Consider the following 19047-nt stretch of genomic DNA (forward strand, 5'->3'; position numbering starts at 1 on the left):
TTAATCTCTCTTGGCACTTTAAGCATCAAATCAAGGTTCTGCTGTCACTGCGGACAACTAAATGCTCACAGCTTCCAAAATGGGAATGAAATAAAAAGGATCTGCCAGAAAAAAATAAATTCCAATCTAGTAAGCCACAGACCCTCCTCGTCTTTGAATATTAGGCTGGATGGCTTGGGAAAAGTGACTATTTTTTCCAAGCCTCGGTTTCTGCATCTGTAAAACGGGGAGAAGTGATGGTTACTGTTTCCTTATAGGGTCTGGTGAAGATGACCATCGATTGGTCCATCTCAGGCTGGTGGCACCATGGTGACCCCTACAAAGTACACAGTGCACGACCGTCCTGGGATCTGGGAGGAAGGTTTTTGAAGTGTGGCTTCTCATGATGTTCTCTCCCTCTCTCCACCTTTTTGATTTTTCAGGGTAATCAGGAAGCAGCCGCTGCCCCTGACACAATGGCTCAGCCTTACGCTTCGGCCCAGTTTGCTCCCCCGCAAAACGGTATCCCCGCGGAATACACGGCCCCTCATCCCCACCCCGCGCCAGAGTACACAGGCCAGACCACGGTTCCCGAGCACACGTTAAACCTGTACCCTCCCGCCCAGACGCACTCCGAGCAGAGCCCGGCGGACACGAGCGCTCAGACCGTCTCCGGCACCGCCACAGTAAGTGGACGTGTTTGCTGCGGGTGGGAGGTTATACAAACCTGCCCTGGGGCAGGTGCCCCAGCCCTCGGAATGGTAGCAGGGGCACACCCCCATCTACCCAGGAACTCTGGCAAACAGATCAGTCCCTAAGCCCACGCTCATCATACCAGCTTTCTGAAGTTTACCTCATCTCCATGCATTCATTCTTAGCGTTCGTTTAAATCAAAGTATTTTTTCATTAACTTCATTTATTTGTAAAGGGGCACATTTATCAATTTTCTATTCCTGTAGTTTTGCCTTTCTAGAAGGCGATCCCAATGAAATATCTTTTTGTGTGTGAAAAAAAAAATTTGATGTAAGAATTTTTTTTAAGTCTTTATGGAAGCTGGATGTGGTGGCTCATGCTTGTAATCCCAGCACTTTGGGAGGCTGAGGTGGGAGGATCATTTGAAGCCAAGAGTTTGAGAATAGCCTGGGCAACAAAGTGAGACCTCATCTCTACAAGAAATTTAAAATTTAGTTGAGTGTAATGGTGCCTGCCTGTAGTCCCAGCTACTTGGAAGGCTGAGGTGGGAGGATGGCTTGAGCCCAGGAGTTTGAGGCTGCAGTGAGCTAAGATTGCTCCACTGAACTCCAGCCTAGGTGACAGAGTGAAACTCTGTCTCTAAATAAACAAAAATAAAGTATTTGTGGAGTTATAATTTACATACCATAAAATTAGTATATTTTTAGTTGTACAATTCACTGATTTTTAGCATATTTACAGAGTTGTGCGATGATTGCCATCATCTAATTTCAGAACATTCCCATCAGCCTAAATACAAATCTTGTGCCCCTTTGCAGCTAGTCCTCATTCATACCTCAAAGCTCGGAACCTGGCTTCTTTACCTTAGCCTCATGCATTTGAGACTCATCCAGATTGCAGCGTTTGTCCCTGGTTTCTTCATTTTTATTGCTGGACCAAAGAGCAGGGGCTAGAAATGGGCAGGGTGAGAGAATTTGAATGAATAAGGGAACTGTCCTGTATCTTAATGGTGATGGTTATGTGACTTTATACACCATACAGAGTAAATTTTATTGCATACAAATGATTAAATAGATTAGAAACAGGCATGTGAACAACACAGACATTTTATCATCACTGTAAATGAAAACTGGTGTTTTGACCATTAATCAAATATAACTCTAAGCAAAAATAATTACAGTAAAATTAAATAATGTTCATTTGTGTGCCACATAAAGTAATCATGCATACCACAAAACCTATATGGAACATGCATTTGGAACCTTTTTCTGCAGAATTCTTTAGAAGCTTGGGCACCTCAAACCTCTTGTCTGGAACATTTTTTAATTGTAAGGCAATTCTGCCTCTTCCTCCTGTCCCAAGACCTCTGGAAAGCCAGTATTTGTGAAGAAGTTTATGGGTTTAAAGCGTGATACATTTCCTATGATAAAAGCAACCACTGACTAACTTGGCTACTTGCCACCTCATTCATTTGGAGGCTAGTTTTGAAGGTTTTTTTAAAAAAATAGTATACATTCTGAAATTTTTAGTTGTCTTCCTCCCTTTTAAATTTATTGTGGTAAAACACATACAACATAAAGCTTACCCATTTTAACCATTTTATTCATGTACAAATTTCAATGGTATTCAGTATATTCACCAGGTAGTGCAAAACCACCACCATTATCTAGTTTGAGAATGTTGCTATCACCCCAAAAGGAAACCCTCTACCCATTAAGCAGACTGTCCCCATTCTCTCTCTCCCCAGTCCCTGGCAACCACCAATCTGCCTTAGAGATAGTTTTTTGTATCTGGCTTCTTTCTCTTAGCACAGTGTTGTCTAGGTTCATTCATGCTGGGTATCCCACTGTATGGATAGACCATGCTTATTTATTCATTAGTCCATTGATGGATATTTGGGTTGTCTCCACATTCTGGTTCTTCTGAACACTCCTGCTACTGATTTTTTTGTATTTAGTTGCTGTACCTTAGGCATGGGTCTGTTAAATTAGTTTGGTGGATCAGCAGGTGTTTGCTGCTTTTGTGTTGACTATCAGGTAGTAGCGATGGGGTTGTTGTTTACTGTTTGTTGGCCATTTTGTGTTAATCAATAGTAGTAATGCCTGGATAGGTTATTTTCAGATTTTGAAAAAAGATGCAATCAGACATTATTTATTAAGCTAACTGCTGTGGAAATTTTATGTATTCATTTATTTACTCACAAATATTTACGAATCTTCTACTAGGGCCGGGACTCATACTAGCTGGCATGGTTGAACCAAACAAAATGATCTTTCCTTCTTGTAACTTAGTATGAGAGGCAGAAACTGAGCATGTGGCAAATGGCATGTGCGATAGATGTCTTAAGGAAAATATGGGTACCATAGGGAAATTTAAAAAGAACAGAGGTGCTACCTGCAGACGTGTAGTCTGGGAGCATTTCTTTAGGAGATGGTCCTTAAGGTGATAAAACAAAGCATCCCAGGCAGAGGGAATACCACAGTCAAAGGTCGTAAAGGTAAAAAGATCTGGGCTCATTCAAAGCCCTAAGAAGAGGCCAGTATGTTTCGGGCGTGGTGAAGGGGATTTGGAGGTGATGTGGCACAAGATGAACTGGGAGGAATGAGCAGGGATTCAACATCCTACGGGCCTGGTGGGTCTGATAAGGGGTTGAAATTCCATGTTACAAGCAATGCTTTTTAAAAGCTTTAAGAAGAGTTTAAGTCAGAGGAGTTATGAAATGAAACATAAAAAGAAAGGGTTAGTGATGCCTAGCTTAAAGAAAATTTAATCTAGTTGGGGAGTTGAGATGCTCCACATCTTTACCCTGCAAAAAGAACATTTTAGAGATCAACACAATTGAATTTAAATAGCGTGTTGGGTGACCACAGTGCCCCAGGCACTGCAGCGAGATAATCTGATGTGCAGACAAGCTCTCTTTCCTTGGAGAGCCTTTGGAGAATATAGGATATGTTTTCTGTTAATTATGATAATGTGCCAAATTCTAGCGTATAGGTTTTCACAGCTTTTATCTATCGTGATGACAGTAAGAGAAAACATTTTCAAAATCATAGTCAGAAGGTTATACCTTTCAGAGTCTTCTGGTGACAGGAAAGAGAAAACTCAGTAGGAAGTGTGTTGGCCTGTGTGATAAAAAGTCCAGGCAGAGGATGGACACAGCCTGGTTTTTGGAACATGTCCATCAACTTCTAATGGGAAGCCATCCTGGGTTGGCTTCCTCATCCTCACCTCCACTCTCTGGCTTTGTCCTGCAAGTTCAGTCTCCAGTCACCACCTGTGAAAAGCTCTTGGATTTATCCTACATAAGCCCTCTCATGGGAATCAGTCTCCATTCCTGGCTTGTGTGGCGTTATCTTCATTCAGTGGCTGAGGCTGGTACTGGGTGTCCCAGCCCTGGGGTCACCGAGGAGCTTCATATCCAAATACATGGAATGAAGACCACTTCATCAGAGTTCACGATAAGATGCCTTCAGAACAAATCGTTAAAGAAACTAAGTAGACAGAACCTGATCAGAGCTAAAGGTAGCATGGTGAGCCGTTTGTATAAAAAAGCTTGAATTGGTGTTCATCAAGAGTAGGGAGTGTAGAGAAAGACAAGCACAGAACACTGGAGAGCTCACGGGGTGGGGTTTGAAGGAAGAGGAACTATTGAATAAGACATCAGTGGGATGTTCAGATTGGACATTCAACCAATTGAATGTTGGGCTATAGAGCCTGGAGGGAATAAACTGAGAAGACATTATTGAAGTGACAGTTTGGACATCTTCAAAGATCTAGAAGAAAGCAGCTCTGCTAGAGTAGTGGAGGGAGATGCAGAAGGGACAAGAGTTGAGGAATGAATGGGATATGTTGGAGTGGGCGGGCATTGCCCATTATAAATATTTGGAGTGATAAGGAGAAAAAAGAGATCGCATCTGAGAAGCAAAGAGGTCAGAGAAATCAGTTGGTAGGATAGTTGATTTAGATTCACTAATTTATGCCAACAAGGTCCCTATATGGGGTACAAAAGACAGAAAGCAAGAGATAGGGAATAATGGTGCAGGAAAGAAAGGGATGAAGTGTTTTATAGGAGATAAGAAGGAATAGGACCAAGAGTATTCAGATACAGTAGGTAGTCTAGGAAGGAAGAAAGCATTTTTTAACAGCTTTGTTGACATACAATAAACTGTGTATATTTAAAGTATACACTTTGATACATTTTTACAAATGTACTTACATGCACAACCATTACTGGTATCCAGATAATGAATATGTCCGTTATCCCAAAGTCTTTTCTTGCTCTTTTATGATCCTCCCCTCCTCCTCCTTGCCTCGTTCCTAGGAAACCAATGGGTCTGCTTCTTTTGCTATAGCTTAATTTGCAGTTTCTAGAATTTTATATCAGTAACATCAAACATTATGTGCTCTCTTTGGCTTCTTTTACTCAGTATCTTTTTTTTTTTTTTTTTTTTTTTTTTTTTTTTTTTTTTTTTTTTTTTTTTTGCATTCATCCATATTGTTGCATGTGGCTGTAGCTCCTTCCTTTTCATTGCTGAGTACTATTTCATTGCGTGGATCTGTCACAGTTTATTTCTCCATTTACCTATGCATGGGCATTTGGGTTGTTTTAAATTTTGGATAACTCAGAAATTATTTTGCTGACATTTGGAAGTACATCAATTTTGAAATAGAAGAGAAGGAAGGGTGAATGTAGGAGGATGCAGAGAAATTTTCAAGTCAAGAGATAATGTGAGGAGTTCCATCCACATTGCCTTCATTTTTTCCATGAATGGAGGCAGCATCAGCAAAGGAAGGATTCCTGAACTTGGGCAAACATGTCAGAAATCTGCCTTAGATAATTCCTAGAGTATTTGAATGGCAATGGGTGCCCGAGTTTGGAGAATGTGAATGGATGGTGGACTGGTTAACTGTCTGCTTTGTCTGCTCCAGCAGTGTTTGGATGGCACACAATCTCAGGGGTAGGATTTTAAAGGAAAGACAGCCATTGGAGGCTGAAGCAGGTGGGCTTTGTGGCTGATCCTGAAGGAAGTTTTAGGATTTATATTTTGAACTGGTATTGGGTAAGTACAGGAATCATAAAGGAGTCATCTTGTTTTTGTTACAAACAATTACATCTGTATGCTTATCTCTCTTTGGCCAAAAGGAGATGCTGCTTTTGAATTAGTCTTTCCTGATCTACAGCAGCAGAATGTGGTCTATGACAAGTTACTTCAAATTGTCTCTGCCTCCTCCTACGTTTATTGGGTGTACTCTGTCTTGACTCCAGGTTCTCAATTTCCTATGTAATGAATTTAACCTCAAGGTGGGTCGGAACTATGGTTCTCCCCACCCCATATCCAGGATCCCGTATTTGCACAAAATGTTACTGTTGGGAGATACCTAAGTCATTCCCCATAGGATAGTGCTGTACCTGGAATAGCTCTAACTTTTCTTTGACATATGTATTCACGATGCTTAATATCATTCTAAGGACATTGTAGAGGCCATTATTTCTTTGAGAAACTAAGTACTTTTGGGTAAGAGAAACCATCCATCCATCTGGTGGCCTCCAAGAACATCTAATATATGCACATGATTTAACACAAAGTGCAGAATCTGTAAAAGGGAAGGAGGATGCACCCAGAGCTCCCAACCAGAGCTCAGTAAAATGCAGACAGAAAAGACTTACCAGGTCATCCTTTCAGTTCCCCACGGGCTGAGATGAGTCCCTGTAGGCCTTTTTTTCTGCTGAATTTCTATTTCATGTAGGCCTTCAAACATATCATGGATCACATTGCTGACAGAGCCAATACTGTATTATATTACATACTGTTCCTGACAAGGTATTTTACTCTTGACATATTATCATTAGAGATTTGCAAGTGGCGAATTCTCCATGTATCTCCAATAGCAACTTAACTTCTATTTTTAATGCTTCTGCAGTCTGTTGAAAAGGCTCCCACCACTTTCCCACTAGCTCTAGGCCCTGATGGGAGAAGGAATGTGGGTGCTCCAGCTAGGTTCCTGAGCTGGAGGCTCGACTGACAGGGAAAAGAACTATTTAAAGAGCCAGTTTCTTCTTTGGCCTCAGCCGCTTCCCACTGGAGTGTTAACTGTGCCTCCAAATTTCCTTAATACTTTTAGGAAGATAAGGTATTGGTTGGTGATGGTGTCCTGTTCTTAACCCTTTTCATGCCAGTTTTGATTTTGAAGCTGATGAAATCACTAAGGTATAGGGAAAAACAGCAATTCAGGCTTGGGGTTTAAAAAGTCAGACATTGGAAAAGGATATAAAATGAAAACTAACATGTCCTAACACCCACAACCCAAATTCTTAGTCTCTCTGCCAGAAGTGAGTTACTAATACCTTATATTTCCTTCCAGAAGTGTTTTATGCAAATGCAAGCATATGCCTGCTTGTCCTCTATCTCTATCTTTATCTCCCTCTATCTCTATCATCTGTCTCTAATTCAGTCTTTATATCTTATGACTACTCACAATTTCCATTCTCAAAATTACAGAATTGAAATTTAAACACCCACTTTGGCACCCCCTTTATATCTCAGAGATTATTCTTTATCATATTTAGGGGTTCAACTCATTATTTTGTGTGTGTGTGTGCATTTTTATGTACAGAAGTATCCTAATGATGGCATTTAGGTTGTCTCTGGGTTTAATCTTGCGCTGTTGAAATTTACCATCAGGCTGCAGTACAGAGCTAGGTACAAAGATTGCTGTCCATCTCTGTGTGCCTCTGGGTGTGAATGGTTAAAAGGTACATGGATTTAAGATGTGGACATTGATCAATTACCCTACAAAGAGCTTGCACCAATTTGCACCTTCATGGACAGAACTTAAGAAGGCCTGACACCCACACTCTTGCCCAACCCTGTGTGCTAGCCAACTCTTGGTTCATGTCCCTACAGACTCTGTGTGTTTGGGTGTGGCTATCCCTCTCTTTGACAAAAGAAAGTACTTTTAGAATTGTTGGGTGTCTGGGAGAAGAAAAGTTGAGGTGTGCTGTCATTGGTTAAGGTCTCCCGTGGTCTAAAGACCATTCTAGGCCCTCTTTTGGTTACCATCTTGTTTTGTTACCACATCAACCTTTTAAATGCTGTTAGAATCCCACCAATAAAGGGACAAAGAGATTGACGATGCTTTGACTTGGGAATGCAGTTGAGGTCCTCACCCATGTCTTGTCTGCCTGATGTTAAAGTCCAGGCTGTTTCCCCAGTCTCCGGCTGTCTCCAAAAACAGGGGTACCCAACCCCCAGGCCACAAATTAGTGCCAGTCTGTAGCCTGTTGGGAACTGAGCTGTACAGCAAAAGGTGAGTGGTAGGTGAATGAGCATTACCACTTTAGCTCTGGCTCCTGTCAGATCAGCAAAGGCGTTAGATTCTCAGAGGAGCACAAAGCCTGTTGCGAACTGCACGTGCCAGGGATCTGGACTGTGTGCTCCTTATGAGAATCTAATGCTTGATTATCTGAGATGCAACTATTTCATCCTGAAACCATCCTCCCTGCCCCACCATGTCCATGGAAAAATTGTCTTCTACAAAACTGGTACCAAAAAGTTTGGGGACTGCTGCCCTAGAGGATCTCTTGGCCATTGACTTAGAATTCTCACAAAGGTTGGTTTCTTCATGGCTGCCCTCTAGCTTAGATAAACAGGTCAGTTAAGACCTGGCCTCTGGACTTGACAAGAGTTCACCCTCCATTCTGTTTACAAGTGGAAGGAGCTCAAGCTGACCATTGAACCTCTCTGCTCTTATGTGTTCTCTTACTCCCTTCCTCTGCTGTGACCCTTCTCCAGATCTCCTCCCTCTCTCTTTTCTTCCAAACAGCCATCAGACGATGGATTACAGAACAACAGAGTTCTTTTCCTTTGAGGAGGGTTTATGCCTCATCTACTTACGTTGAAAGTTGGGCAAAATAATTAAAGGTTGCCGTGTCTAAAAATAGGGTGAAGAGTTACATCTAAATGAGAATCAGGAAAAAATGTCAAAAATCGTAACTTTTGCTCATTGAATGTCAGACTATATTCTAAGCACTTTCCATGCACAATCTCAACTAATTGTGGCCCTCCCCACCACTTATGAAGTGTTATCATCCCATGTTACAGAAGCAGAATGTGAGGCAAGTCACTTACTTAAGGTCACTGTGGCTGAGAAACAGTAGTCAGAGCTGAAAAACAGGCATGTCAGACTCGAGACCAAAATTCTTTGTCTGTCCCCCGGGCTGGAGTGCAGTGGCCGGATCTCAGCTCACTGCAAGCTCCGCCTCCCGGATTCACGCCATTCTCCTGCCTCAGCCTCCCGAGTAGCTGAGACTACAGGCGCCCGCCACCTCGCCCGGCTAGTTTTTTGTATTTTTTAGTAGAGACGGGGTTTCACCATGTTAGCCAGGATGGTCTCGATCTCCTGACCTTGTGATCTGCCCGTCTCAGCCTCCCAAAGTGCTGGGATTACAGGCTTGAGCCACCGCGCCCGGCCTGGAGACCAAAATTCTTAAGGGCTAGAAGCCCAGAAGGCATCCCCCAGGCATGCCCAGCCACACTGGCCTCTTTTCTAAATAGATTGCTATTGCAGAAAGGAATTACTCATTTCACCCTGGGGAGGGAGGACCTCAGCAGACCCAAGCCTGTACAATATTACAGACTTCGAGTGTGCTCTTGTTTGAGACCTGCGCCTGGAGCAAACTCCAATAACATGTTTCGGTGGCTTCAAAATTGTCTTTTCAGATGACAGTGTGACTGAGCTGTTTTGTCAATACCAGTTCTGTTTTCCTAAGATTCACATTTAATTTGAAGACATGGGTACTGTCTCTTATTTCCTTAGGAGCCTGAGAACTATGCTTCTCACTCCCAAGTATTCTCTGCAATAAATGGTCCTTGGCTTTCAGGATAAACTAAAGACCTTTATTACACAATACCATGGCTATTTTATTATTTTAAAGACCCTGGTCATCAAAGAGTGTCCAGTCCTGGAGAGCCAAAATGAATGATTTATACCAAGTTAGGATAAGTTGGACAGGAACAGGATATCTCTGAGCATCAAAGACCCATGTGTCTGATATTCTTTTTAGGACTAGGGTTTCAGCCTCAGATTTTGGCAGAATTGGAGGTTGCTATGACAGGTAAAAAAAAAAAAATGGCACTGGTTAAATATCTTTAGATGTTATCAGGAGAAGCAGGGTAGAATCTAGGTACAGAGCTTGGCACTCTCATTCCCAATATGACCCAGAGTGGGACCATGGGCATGTTACATAAGTTCTCTGAGCCTCTTCTTTTTTATATGTGAGGCTTAGAGTTGTTGTGAAGTCCTAATACAGTAATGTCTATGAAGGTCTTAACACAATCACAAGCACATAGTAAACATTCTGCCAGGTAGATCATCATAATTATGAGATAATTACAGTACCCATAATGAGAAATCAGAGTGGTCTCCTTGGTTCCGAATTCTTCATTAAAAATGTTTTATCCAGGGGAATAAATTCATCATAAGAATTGTGAAATTTCCTGTCTCAAGAGTCAAACTAAAACTCCAATTCCCAATTTATTTTCAAGGTAATTTTGTATTTAATGATTTATAGACAAATAGTTTTCAATCGCTCATGTTTTAGTACAAATTATCAGTGCAAGCTGTTCTTGGTCTAAGTCTAGGTCATGGGCAAACAAAGTGAGATTCATTAGAGAAGGAAATGACTGAAGTTTTGTTTTTAAGATCTGAGGACGCCTTGCTTTTGCTAAATGAGGAAAGCTTAGGCATATTCTAAGGGTTGGATTTAATGTTTCCTTAGGGGGACTTCACTGGCATATTTCCATTGCAAATCTTGCAGCCATCTGACAAGTTTCATCGTGATTTTGTCTTCATTTCGTGCTTTGTGCTTATTCATACCTGTATTTATTGTCATCAATTTACCCTCTCAGGATGACTAAGCAGTCTCTATATTTGCTTAGGTCCTTCACACACCTAAATCTGTCCTTTCTATAGCTCGTAGAGACTGCTATACAAAGGACTGATTTAAGGGTTTGAATATCTTAATTGCCTCTGCATAGCCCATAGCTCCATTAAGCAATTTAATTTATTTATTTATGTGAGAGAGGGGTCTCACTCCATCACCCAGGCTGGAGTGCTGTGGCACCATCTTAGCTCACTTGCAGCCTGAAATTCCTGGGCTCCGGTGATCCTCCTGCCTCAGCCTCCTGAGTAGCTGGGACTACAGGTGTTTCCAGTGAACTTAGAAACAGGCATTAATCTATTTTGTGGGCGGTATTTGGGTCATACATTAGCCAACAATCATCATTTTATGCCCTTAATTACTGGCCATATACTCTTTAGGTGCATAGTAAGTTCCTATGAATTCTGTGCAATTTTCGAATTCAAGTCTGGAACAAAGAAGTTGGCTATTCTCTGTTAACAGAAGATTCAGGAATGAATCTCAGCCAGAACCTTGCAATGCTAGAGCTGGAAGAGCCAAAGCATTCACCCACTCTGTCTTCTCATTGCACATATTTAAAAAGATCACATAAGTTATGGGTTGGAAACACAAGGCCAGGCACAGTGGCTCACACCTGTAATCCCAGCACTTTGGGAGGCCAAGGCAGGTGGATCACTTGAGGCCAGTGATCCAGACCAGGCTGGCCAATATGGTGAAACTCTGTCTCGACACAAAAAGTACAAAAATTAGCCGGGCATGGTGGCAGGCACTTGTCATCCCCACTACTCGGGAGGCTGAGGCAGGAGAATTGCTTGAACCCAGGAGGCAGAGGTTGCGGTGAGCCGAGATGACGCCACTGCACTCCACCCTGAGTGACAGAATGAGACTGTCTCAAAAAACAAAAACAAACAAAACAACAACAACAACAAAAAGAAAACTCAAGTACTTTTGCATCCAGGCAAATAACATCCACGTTTAAAAGAGATTAGCTTATGTTGAAGACATTGGCAAAATAAATTTTTAGTTTTCTCCATTAAGGTAGGCATTAGCATGATGGTATGCAGCCCTTTGGTGAGGACCCTGTAGTAGTTTAGCAAACAAAGTGTCTGTCCACAGGATGTGGTCCCTATCTGTCCATCCAATCATTGCTATTTTGGATTGTTGAACCACTATTATAACTTCATTGACATATTTCCATTGTAAATGTTTAGATTTCTTTCTTCTTAAGAATAAGCAGCAATTTTTATTTTTCTGGGTTCTCCTGTTCACTACTATTTCATTCATTTTTGTTATCTGTCCAGCCTCTGAAGATACTGAGTTTATAACTCCTGACTTAATCTTGGAACCTTTTTTGTTTTTTTAACAAGAGGTGAATTAAGGCTGGGCATGGTGGCTCACGCCTGTAATCCCAGCACTTTGGGAGGCTGAGATGGGTGGATCATTTGAGGTCAGGAGTTTGAGACCAGCCCGGTCCACATGGTGAAACCCTGTCTCTACTAAAAATACAAAAATTAGCCAGGCGTGGTGGCGGGCACCTGTAATCCCAGCTTCTTGGGAGGCTGAGGCAGGAGAATCACTTGAATGCAGGAGGCAGAGGTTGAAGTGAGCTGAGATCATGCCTCTGCACTGTACCCTGGGCAACAGAGCAAGACTCCATCTCAAAAAAAAAAAAAAAAAAAAGTGAATTTAGGAACCTGAACCCTTTAAGGGAGACTGTATTTCAGGTTCATAAAAAAGACAGTTTGGATGCTTCAGTGTGACAGTGCAGAGATTCATAGAATGTTAGAGCTTGAAATTACTACCTTATCTTCCTGCTTTATTTACGAATGATGCTCAGGTTCAGAGGGAGAAAGTGAACTGCCTAAGTCACACAGTGAGTATCACAGCAGAACCCAATGTAAGGATGCCCTAAGAGAAAACTTCCACTGTACCATGCCCTTCCTCTACCTCTATCTCCTGGATTCCACAGCTGCTTTTAAAATACACATACCCAGGGTTATCTCTGCATTGAAATAGACAAAGTCCCAATGACACTGCCTTTAGGAGCACACTGAGCTGTACACTGTCTCTGTTTCTCTTTGCTATCCTATTTTGGTTCCTAGCCAGAGGTTTCAGCCACGAGTGGGCCTTATTCTCACAAAGACTTCCAGACTTCTAAAAAAAAGAAAAAAAAGTCTTCATTTTATCTAGTTCTCTCCTGCCGCCCCTGGTGGTTGTATCAATGGGTCTGTGTGAATTCAGCAACGTCATGTGTTCCTGCCAGCTCCAGTCCTAATCATTACTTCTGGGTCAGGACACTAACTAGGGGGTCTGGGTTTCTTCCTTTGCATCCCCGAAGAATGTGGAGCTTGTCAAATTGTCAAATTATAGCATTTGATATAGAGCTAGGTCTAAGTGACTGTACAACCTCTGCAGCAGTTCAGAAGCTGACTTCTGCCCCTGGTAGAAACATAACCAGACTCTCAAGAGACAGTGAGCCAGGCGGTCTGGAGATCCCAGGGAGATGCTCATGCGCTCTCTGGCTTCTGGGCCCTGGGGAGAAAGCCATCACCACCCAGAAAATAAGCCTTCACCCTGACAGCAGCAGCAGAATGTACCTGGGCTTGATGACCTGACTTGTATGCCATCTCAGTGTCCTTGGGACAGAAGCTCCATGGGCAAGTTCTTTCTGCAGTAAACCAAAGTTTTCAGCCTGTACCACTCAAAACAAACCAGACCATCAGGACCAGTTAATGTGAAGGCTTAAATATTGCAGATTTGCTTTGAAAGTGAAAAGGCAATTCACTTGTAAAATTTTTTTTAAATGTAGAGTTGCGTATCATACAATCCAAACAATATGGGCTGCCCTGATCTTTTAAAAGAGAGAGATGTAAATGCACATTCTGATTGTCAGATGGGGAACATCAAATAGAAACTTCTTGGGCTGAAAGGAAGATACAAAAGAGGAAGTAGCTATCATTTATTGATAATGTATGGATAGTGATCACTAGCATTTAGTGAGCTCATACTGGGTTCCCAGTAGAAGTGGTACGATCAGCTTTCTGTGGACAATTAGATTGAATTTTCACAGCATCTAGAGGAGGCAGGGACTCTCATTAACCCTTTATGACCTAGATGAGAAAACCAGAGCATAGAGAAATCGAGGATGTTGCCCAAGGTCACAAGGCTGATAAGGGCAGAGATGGGATTCAAAGGCAACCATGGTCCACTCTCTTACCCAGTCCATGAGCCATGCACTATACTGTGTATTTCACTGACATAACTCATCAAGGAATAGGTGCGATCATACCATAATTACAGATGAGGAAACTGAGGCACAGATATGAAGCAAATGCAAACATAGTCCTGGCAAATTTCAAAACCCGTGTTGTGTGATTACCCCGTTAGTGGTTTATTTTACCTAAATGACATTCCCTGGTAACTATTTCAATTATGATAATATCATTACAGGCAAATATCTTAACAATCCTGAAAGTCTGTAGAGCTCTAAACTCCCTCAGTTTGTACAGGTAAACCCACACACCCCCTTCCCATCCCTAACCCATCCCCTTTCCCAGTGGCATCCAGTGGCCCCATAGAGTGAAAGGGGCCTTCAAACCCTTTGGCAAGCTCACAAGAGGAAACCTGGATTTCCCAGAGAAACTTGCTACAAGGAAATTGCTAATTGTAACCCAAATTGTATTTGACTTCTGCATATTTGCTCCATATTGTTACACTATAATTTAAATAGATTGTTCCCTGGCCTTTTTTAGGGGGAGAAACTAGCTACTTTTTTTTTCCACTAAGAAAAGCAATGGTAGATGTAGCGCTCCAATGACAGGAGGTGGATTTCATCCCCCTCTTTCCCTCTGATTGGCTTGCAAGTGGGAGTTGGGTGGGCAATTATGCCGGGAGTTTGCTGGGATTCCAGGCGGTGACATTCATCTGGTGGCTACACAAAAGGGGAAGAGACAACAGTCGGTGGGGCCAGCTAGGGGGAGATGAGCCCCAGAGAGGTTCTCTGACTCTAGAAGGCAGATGTTGGGGACAAGGGGGAGACAGGGTATATTCATCATTGGATTTGTGAATTTTTCCTCTTTTGAGATATTGAAGCTCTTGACAGAGAAGACCAGAGGGGACCTAGTAAAAGGGAGAATGTGAGTTGGATGCACACCCTGGAATACAGGGCGTTGGCCATTTTTCTTCTTGCCTAGTCTAGCTGTGGATGGGGCCCAGAGCCCCTTAGCAGCTTTTCCTTTTCTCTCTTCTCTCCAGTCTTCTCCCGGCTTTTAACATCAGCAAAAGTAGCAAGGTTAAGAGTTGGCAAACTGTAGCTCATGGGCCAACTCCTGCCTGCAATGATTTTGTCAATAAAGTTTTATTGAAACACAGTCACACTAACTGGTTCACATATTGCCTATGGCTGCTTTTGCATGATGACAGCAGCTTTGAGTAATTGTGACATAGATCAATGGTCCACAGAGCCAAAATTATGCTTTTGTTTGACCCTCAACAGAAAAATTTGCCAACCCCCGATCTAGGCCAAAGTGTACATATTGTTGGCCTGCTGGCTATATTCAGGCATCAGGCCTATTTTATTGGACTCAAATTAATTAATTGCCTACATTGTAAAATGAGAGTTTTCACAAAATAAGCTGGCTTTGATTAAAAAATGGAAAAATCTAACAAAACATGGCAGTTAATGTTGGGGATGTGTCACCCGTCCCCTCTGACTATTTGTCATTGTCGCCAGCACTGCCTGTAGGGTTTTATCAAGTGTACCCTTCTACCTGCATGCCCTGGTCCTCGTGGGCACTTGAGTATGATACTCTTTCAAGTCCTCTGGGTTGTTTTCTAATAAAAGATTTGGTATTTCTTACCAGGCTGATGAATTCCATTTTTAAATTGTTTCCTCTCCATCAAAGCGGACTTCCCTGTGGAACTCCAGAAAGAAAATAAAAAATGTGTTTGTGTCATGCCAGAATTTAGTGACTGCCAGAGTTGTTGTATCAGAAATACAGCACTTTTCTTCCACCTTGAAACACACACCCATGCTCATACACACAGCCCTGTATTTTTTAAAAAGGGGACCTATGTCACTGCAGATTTTTCTTGACTTATGCTGGGGTTATGTCCCAATAAATCCATCACAAGTTGAAAATGCACTTAATACAGTTCACCTACAGAACATCATTGCTTAGCCTAGCCACACCTTAAAGGTACACAGAACACTTGCATTAGCGTACAGTTGGGCAAAATCATCTAACACAAAGCCTCTTTTATACTCAAGTGTCAAATATCTCATGCACTTTATTACACACTGTCCTGAAAGGGCAAAACAGAATGGTTGTATGGGTACTCAGAGCATGATTTCTACTGAATGTGTATTGTTTCCACATCATTGAGTTGAAATATTCGTAAGCTGGGAATCATCTCTACTGACCTTGATTTAAACAAAAGTGGGATTAGTAAATACTACTTTCTTCTTCAGTCAGAGAATGAGTTTCTCAATTGGTATTATTAATAGAGCAAGTAGTAATGGTGTTAGGCATTGTGTTAATGATTTAAGTCCATTAATTCTAAAAGTAATGGTGGGTAATGTTACCTCATTTTAAAGATAAGGAAAAGAGACTCCGAACGGTTGTGTAAATTGTTCCAAATACTGGCACAGGGAAGTGATGGACATGGAACTCAGATCCAGCCCTGATTCATGTCAGAGGTCCCAGTATTTCCACAACAAGTCTTTTTTTTTTGACATGGAGTTTCGCTCTTGTTGCCCAGGCTGGAGTGCAATGGCTCGATCTCAGCTCACTGCAGCCTCCACCTCTCAGGTTCAAGTGATTCTCCTGCCTCAGCCTCCAGAGTAGCTGGGATTACAGGCACCCACCACCACACCCAGCAAATATTTTTTGTATTTTTGGTAGACACAGGGTTTCGCCATGTTAGCCAGGCTGGTCTCAAACTCCTGGCCTCAGGTGATCCGCTCGTCTCAGCCTCCCAAAGTGCTGGGATTACAGGCATGAACCACAGTGCACGGCCACCACAGCAACTCTTGAAACACTGAGCATACACAGTGGAGCCAATGATTAACTAAAATAGGCAACTGATGCCTGTCTCTGAAGCTTACATGTAGAATGCGGTGAGCCCCAGGATAACTTCCCCTGTAGCTAGAATAACTGATCCCAGGAAGAGCTCCTGGAAGCTTGATTTGATCCTCTAAAAGTGAGTTTTGGGAAAAGCCGTTAGTGCATCTTCTGTTGTTCTCAGCAAATCTTCAGAGCATTTTTTCACCAGGCTCAACAGAGGGAGAACTAACAGTAATGTATTTAGTCGGGGGAATGGCAGGTTTCCTTTTCACAGTAAGGGTTCATAGAGTAGGAGAATATCCACTTATAGCAAAGGAAAATCCCAATGAGCAGGATACAGGTTTTAGGGGGCCTTTAATTCTAACACAGTTCACCCTGGGCTGCTCAAACATCTGGACTTGCCCTGCTGTGTGTGTGTGTGGCTTTAGGAAGCCCTGCGATTTTCCTTCTTTAGCTGGAATATCAAGTGCTGACACTGGGGCTGAGCCCTTGGTAATGACACTGTAGACACGAGGTAATTACAGCTCTGTTAACTCCCAACTCAGGCTAAGTGGACCTCTGATTATTATTCTGAGTATAATAGGAGCATAACTAACATTGAAGGGAAATTGGACTTCTCTCTTTTATTAACCGCTTTTATATTCCCTTGTGCATGGCTATGATGCTATGAAATCTCCTTAAATGTGATATTACTCAATATAATACAATAATAATGCACACACCATAATGTATTGGATTACTTTGCAAACAGCCCTTATGAAATTGAATTTCCCATCATTTCCCTGGGCCAGCTCAGGGCTGCTGGGCTTACAGGTCCTTTCTGTAGCTGGGAGCCTGGAATCTGCCTTCATAGTCACTTAGCATTTCATGGATACGAGCAATTGGTCCACACCATTTTTATTAACAGCGAGGATGTTGGCCAACCATGTTTCCAGACATCTCACTGGACATTGCATCTCAGAGATGCAAACAGTGTTTGATACCTCAGCATAGTTTGAAAATAAAGTGGGCTAGATGGTATCAGGAAGGAAGCTAGATACAGGGAAGGGAGGCCTTCCATGCTGGAATTAAATTCTGAAGTCTTTGCCATTGCCTTTGCTGGAAAGTCTATCAAATCTTTATTCCTTTGTAAATCAAAACCAGAGTTGGTTCTTCCTTTGTACGTTTTATATGTTTTGCAAATCCATTCTTTGTTTGGCACCCAAAAATACTTATTGAACTCCTACTATGTGTCACACATCAATTAATCTATTAAATGAACATCAACAATTTTACAGTCACTTAAAATTTAATATTCAGCATAAAGCTATAAACTTTTCAAGGATACCACTGTGCCTTATTCATCACTTTTATTCTCAGTGTAAGGCAAAGTACCTGGAACAAAGCAGATACTCCATAATTGTGTATTATTCATTTATTCATGAATATTTCTTGGGTTCTTACTATTTGAGAGGCAGAGAACTGGGCCTTGGAGATACAAGAGTGAGTAAGACAGACATAGCTTCTCCTTCAAGAAATGTTCAGTCTACCGTAACACAGAATACACACACACGTCACTCACACAGTTGAATGCAGCCAGCCCTCTGTATCCACCAGGTTTTATATCCTGTGGAAATAAGAAAACACTGTATTTTCCATCTGCAATTGGTTGAATCTGTGGATGTGGATCCCGTGGAAAAGGGAGCTGACTGTAATTACATTTGGAAAAACTTCTGTGAAGGAAAGATATAGGGTGATGCACAAACAAGCAACAGGGAGACAAATCAAAGTGGAGATGCAGTTAAGACTTCCTTAAAGAAGTGACTTTTAAAATCAAAATCAGAGGCTGGGCAAGGTGGCTCATGCCTGTAGTCCCAGTACTTTGGGAAGCCAAGGTGGGCAGATCTCTTGAGGCAAGGAGTTCAAGACCAGCCTGGCCAAGATGGTGAAACCCTGTGTCTACTAAAAATACAAAAATTAGCTGGGCATGGTGGTGCACGCCTGTAATCTCAGCTACTTGGGAGGCTGAGACAGGAGAATCGCTTGAACTCAGGAGGTGGAGGTTGCAGTGAGCCGAGATCGCACCACTGCACTCCAGCCTGGTCAACAGAGTGAGACTCTGTCTCAAAAATAATAATAATTAATAAATAAAAGACATGCAGAGAAAGATGGGTGGATGTCTTGGGTAGGACAGACAGCAGATGCGGAAGTAAGATGCGAGGGCATGTGGAAGCCAGCTGTTAATGGCCTGTGATTGTCAGTTGTACATGTCTCTTTCCAACAGGACAGGGATGCCATGGTAGTAGCTTGATACCTCCAGGGTGAGAGTATTTACACCATGGGCATTGGCAATGCTACAGATGAGGGCCTTTTGGTCTACTTTTCTGGAGAGCTGATTGTTCATCAGTTACC

At 42.2% G+C, this 19047-nt stretch overlaps 1 protein-coding gene across 16 annotated transcripts in view; it reads left to right on the forward strand.

Annotated features, from left to right (window-relative positions):
* Positions 1-423: 423 nt before the first annotated feature.
* The window catches only part of RBFOX1 (RNA binding fox-1 homolog 1), a 205320-nt gene continuing 186696 nt past the window's right edge, over positions 424-19047 (forward strand). For all 16 annotated transcript variants that reach the window (XM_017874415.1, XM_017874423.1, XM_017874422.1 and 13 more), the window contains exon 1: positions 424-665. In XM_017874415.1, coding sequence (XP_017729904.1) covers positions 456-665 — 210 coding nt within the window. In that variant the 5' untranslated portion in view covers positions 424-455. The remainder of the gene's footprint in view (positions 666-19047) is intronic.

Source organism: Rhinopithecus bieti, unplaced genomic scaffold (assembly GCF_001698545.2).
Source record: "Rhinopithecus bieti isolate Rb0 unplaced genomic scaffold, ASM169854v2 scaffold_8226, whole genome shotgun sequence".
NCBI classification, from domain to species: domain Eukaryota; kingdom Metazoa; phylum Chordata; class Mammalia; order Primates; family Cercopithecidae; genus Rhinopithecus; species Rhinopithecus bieti.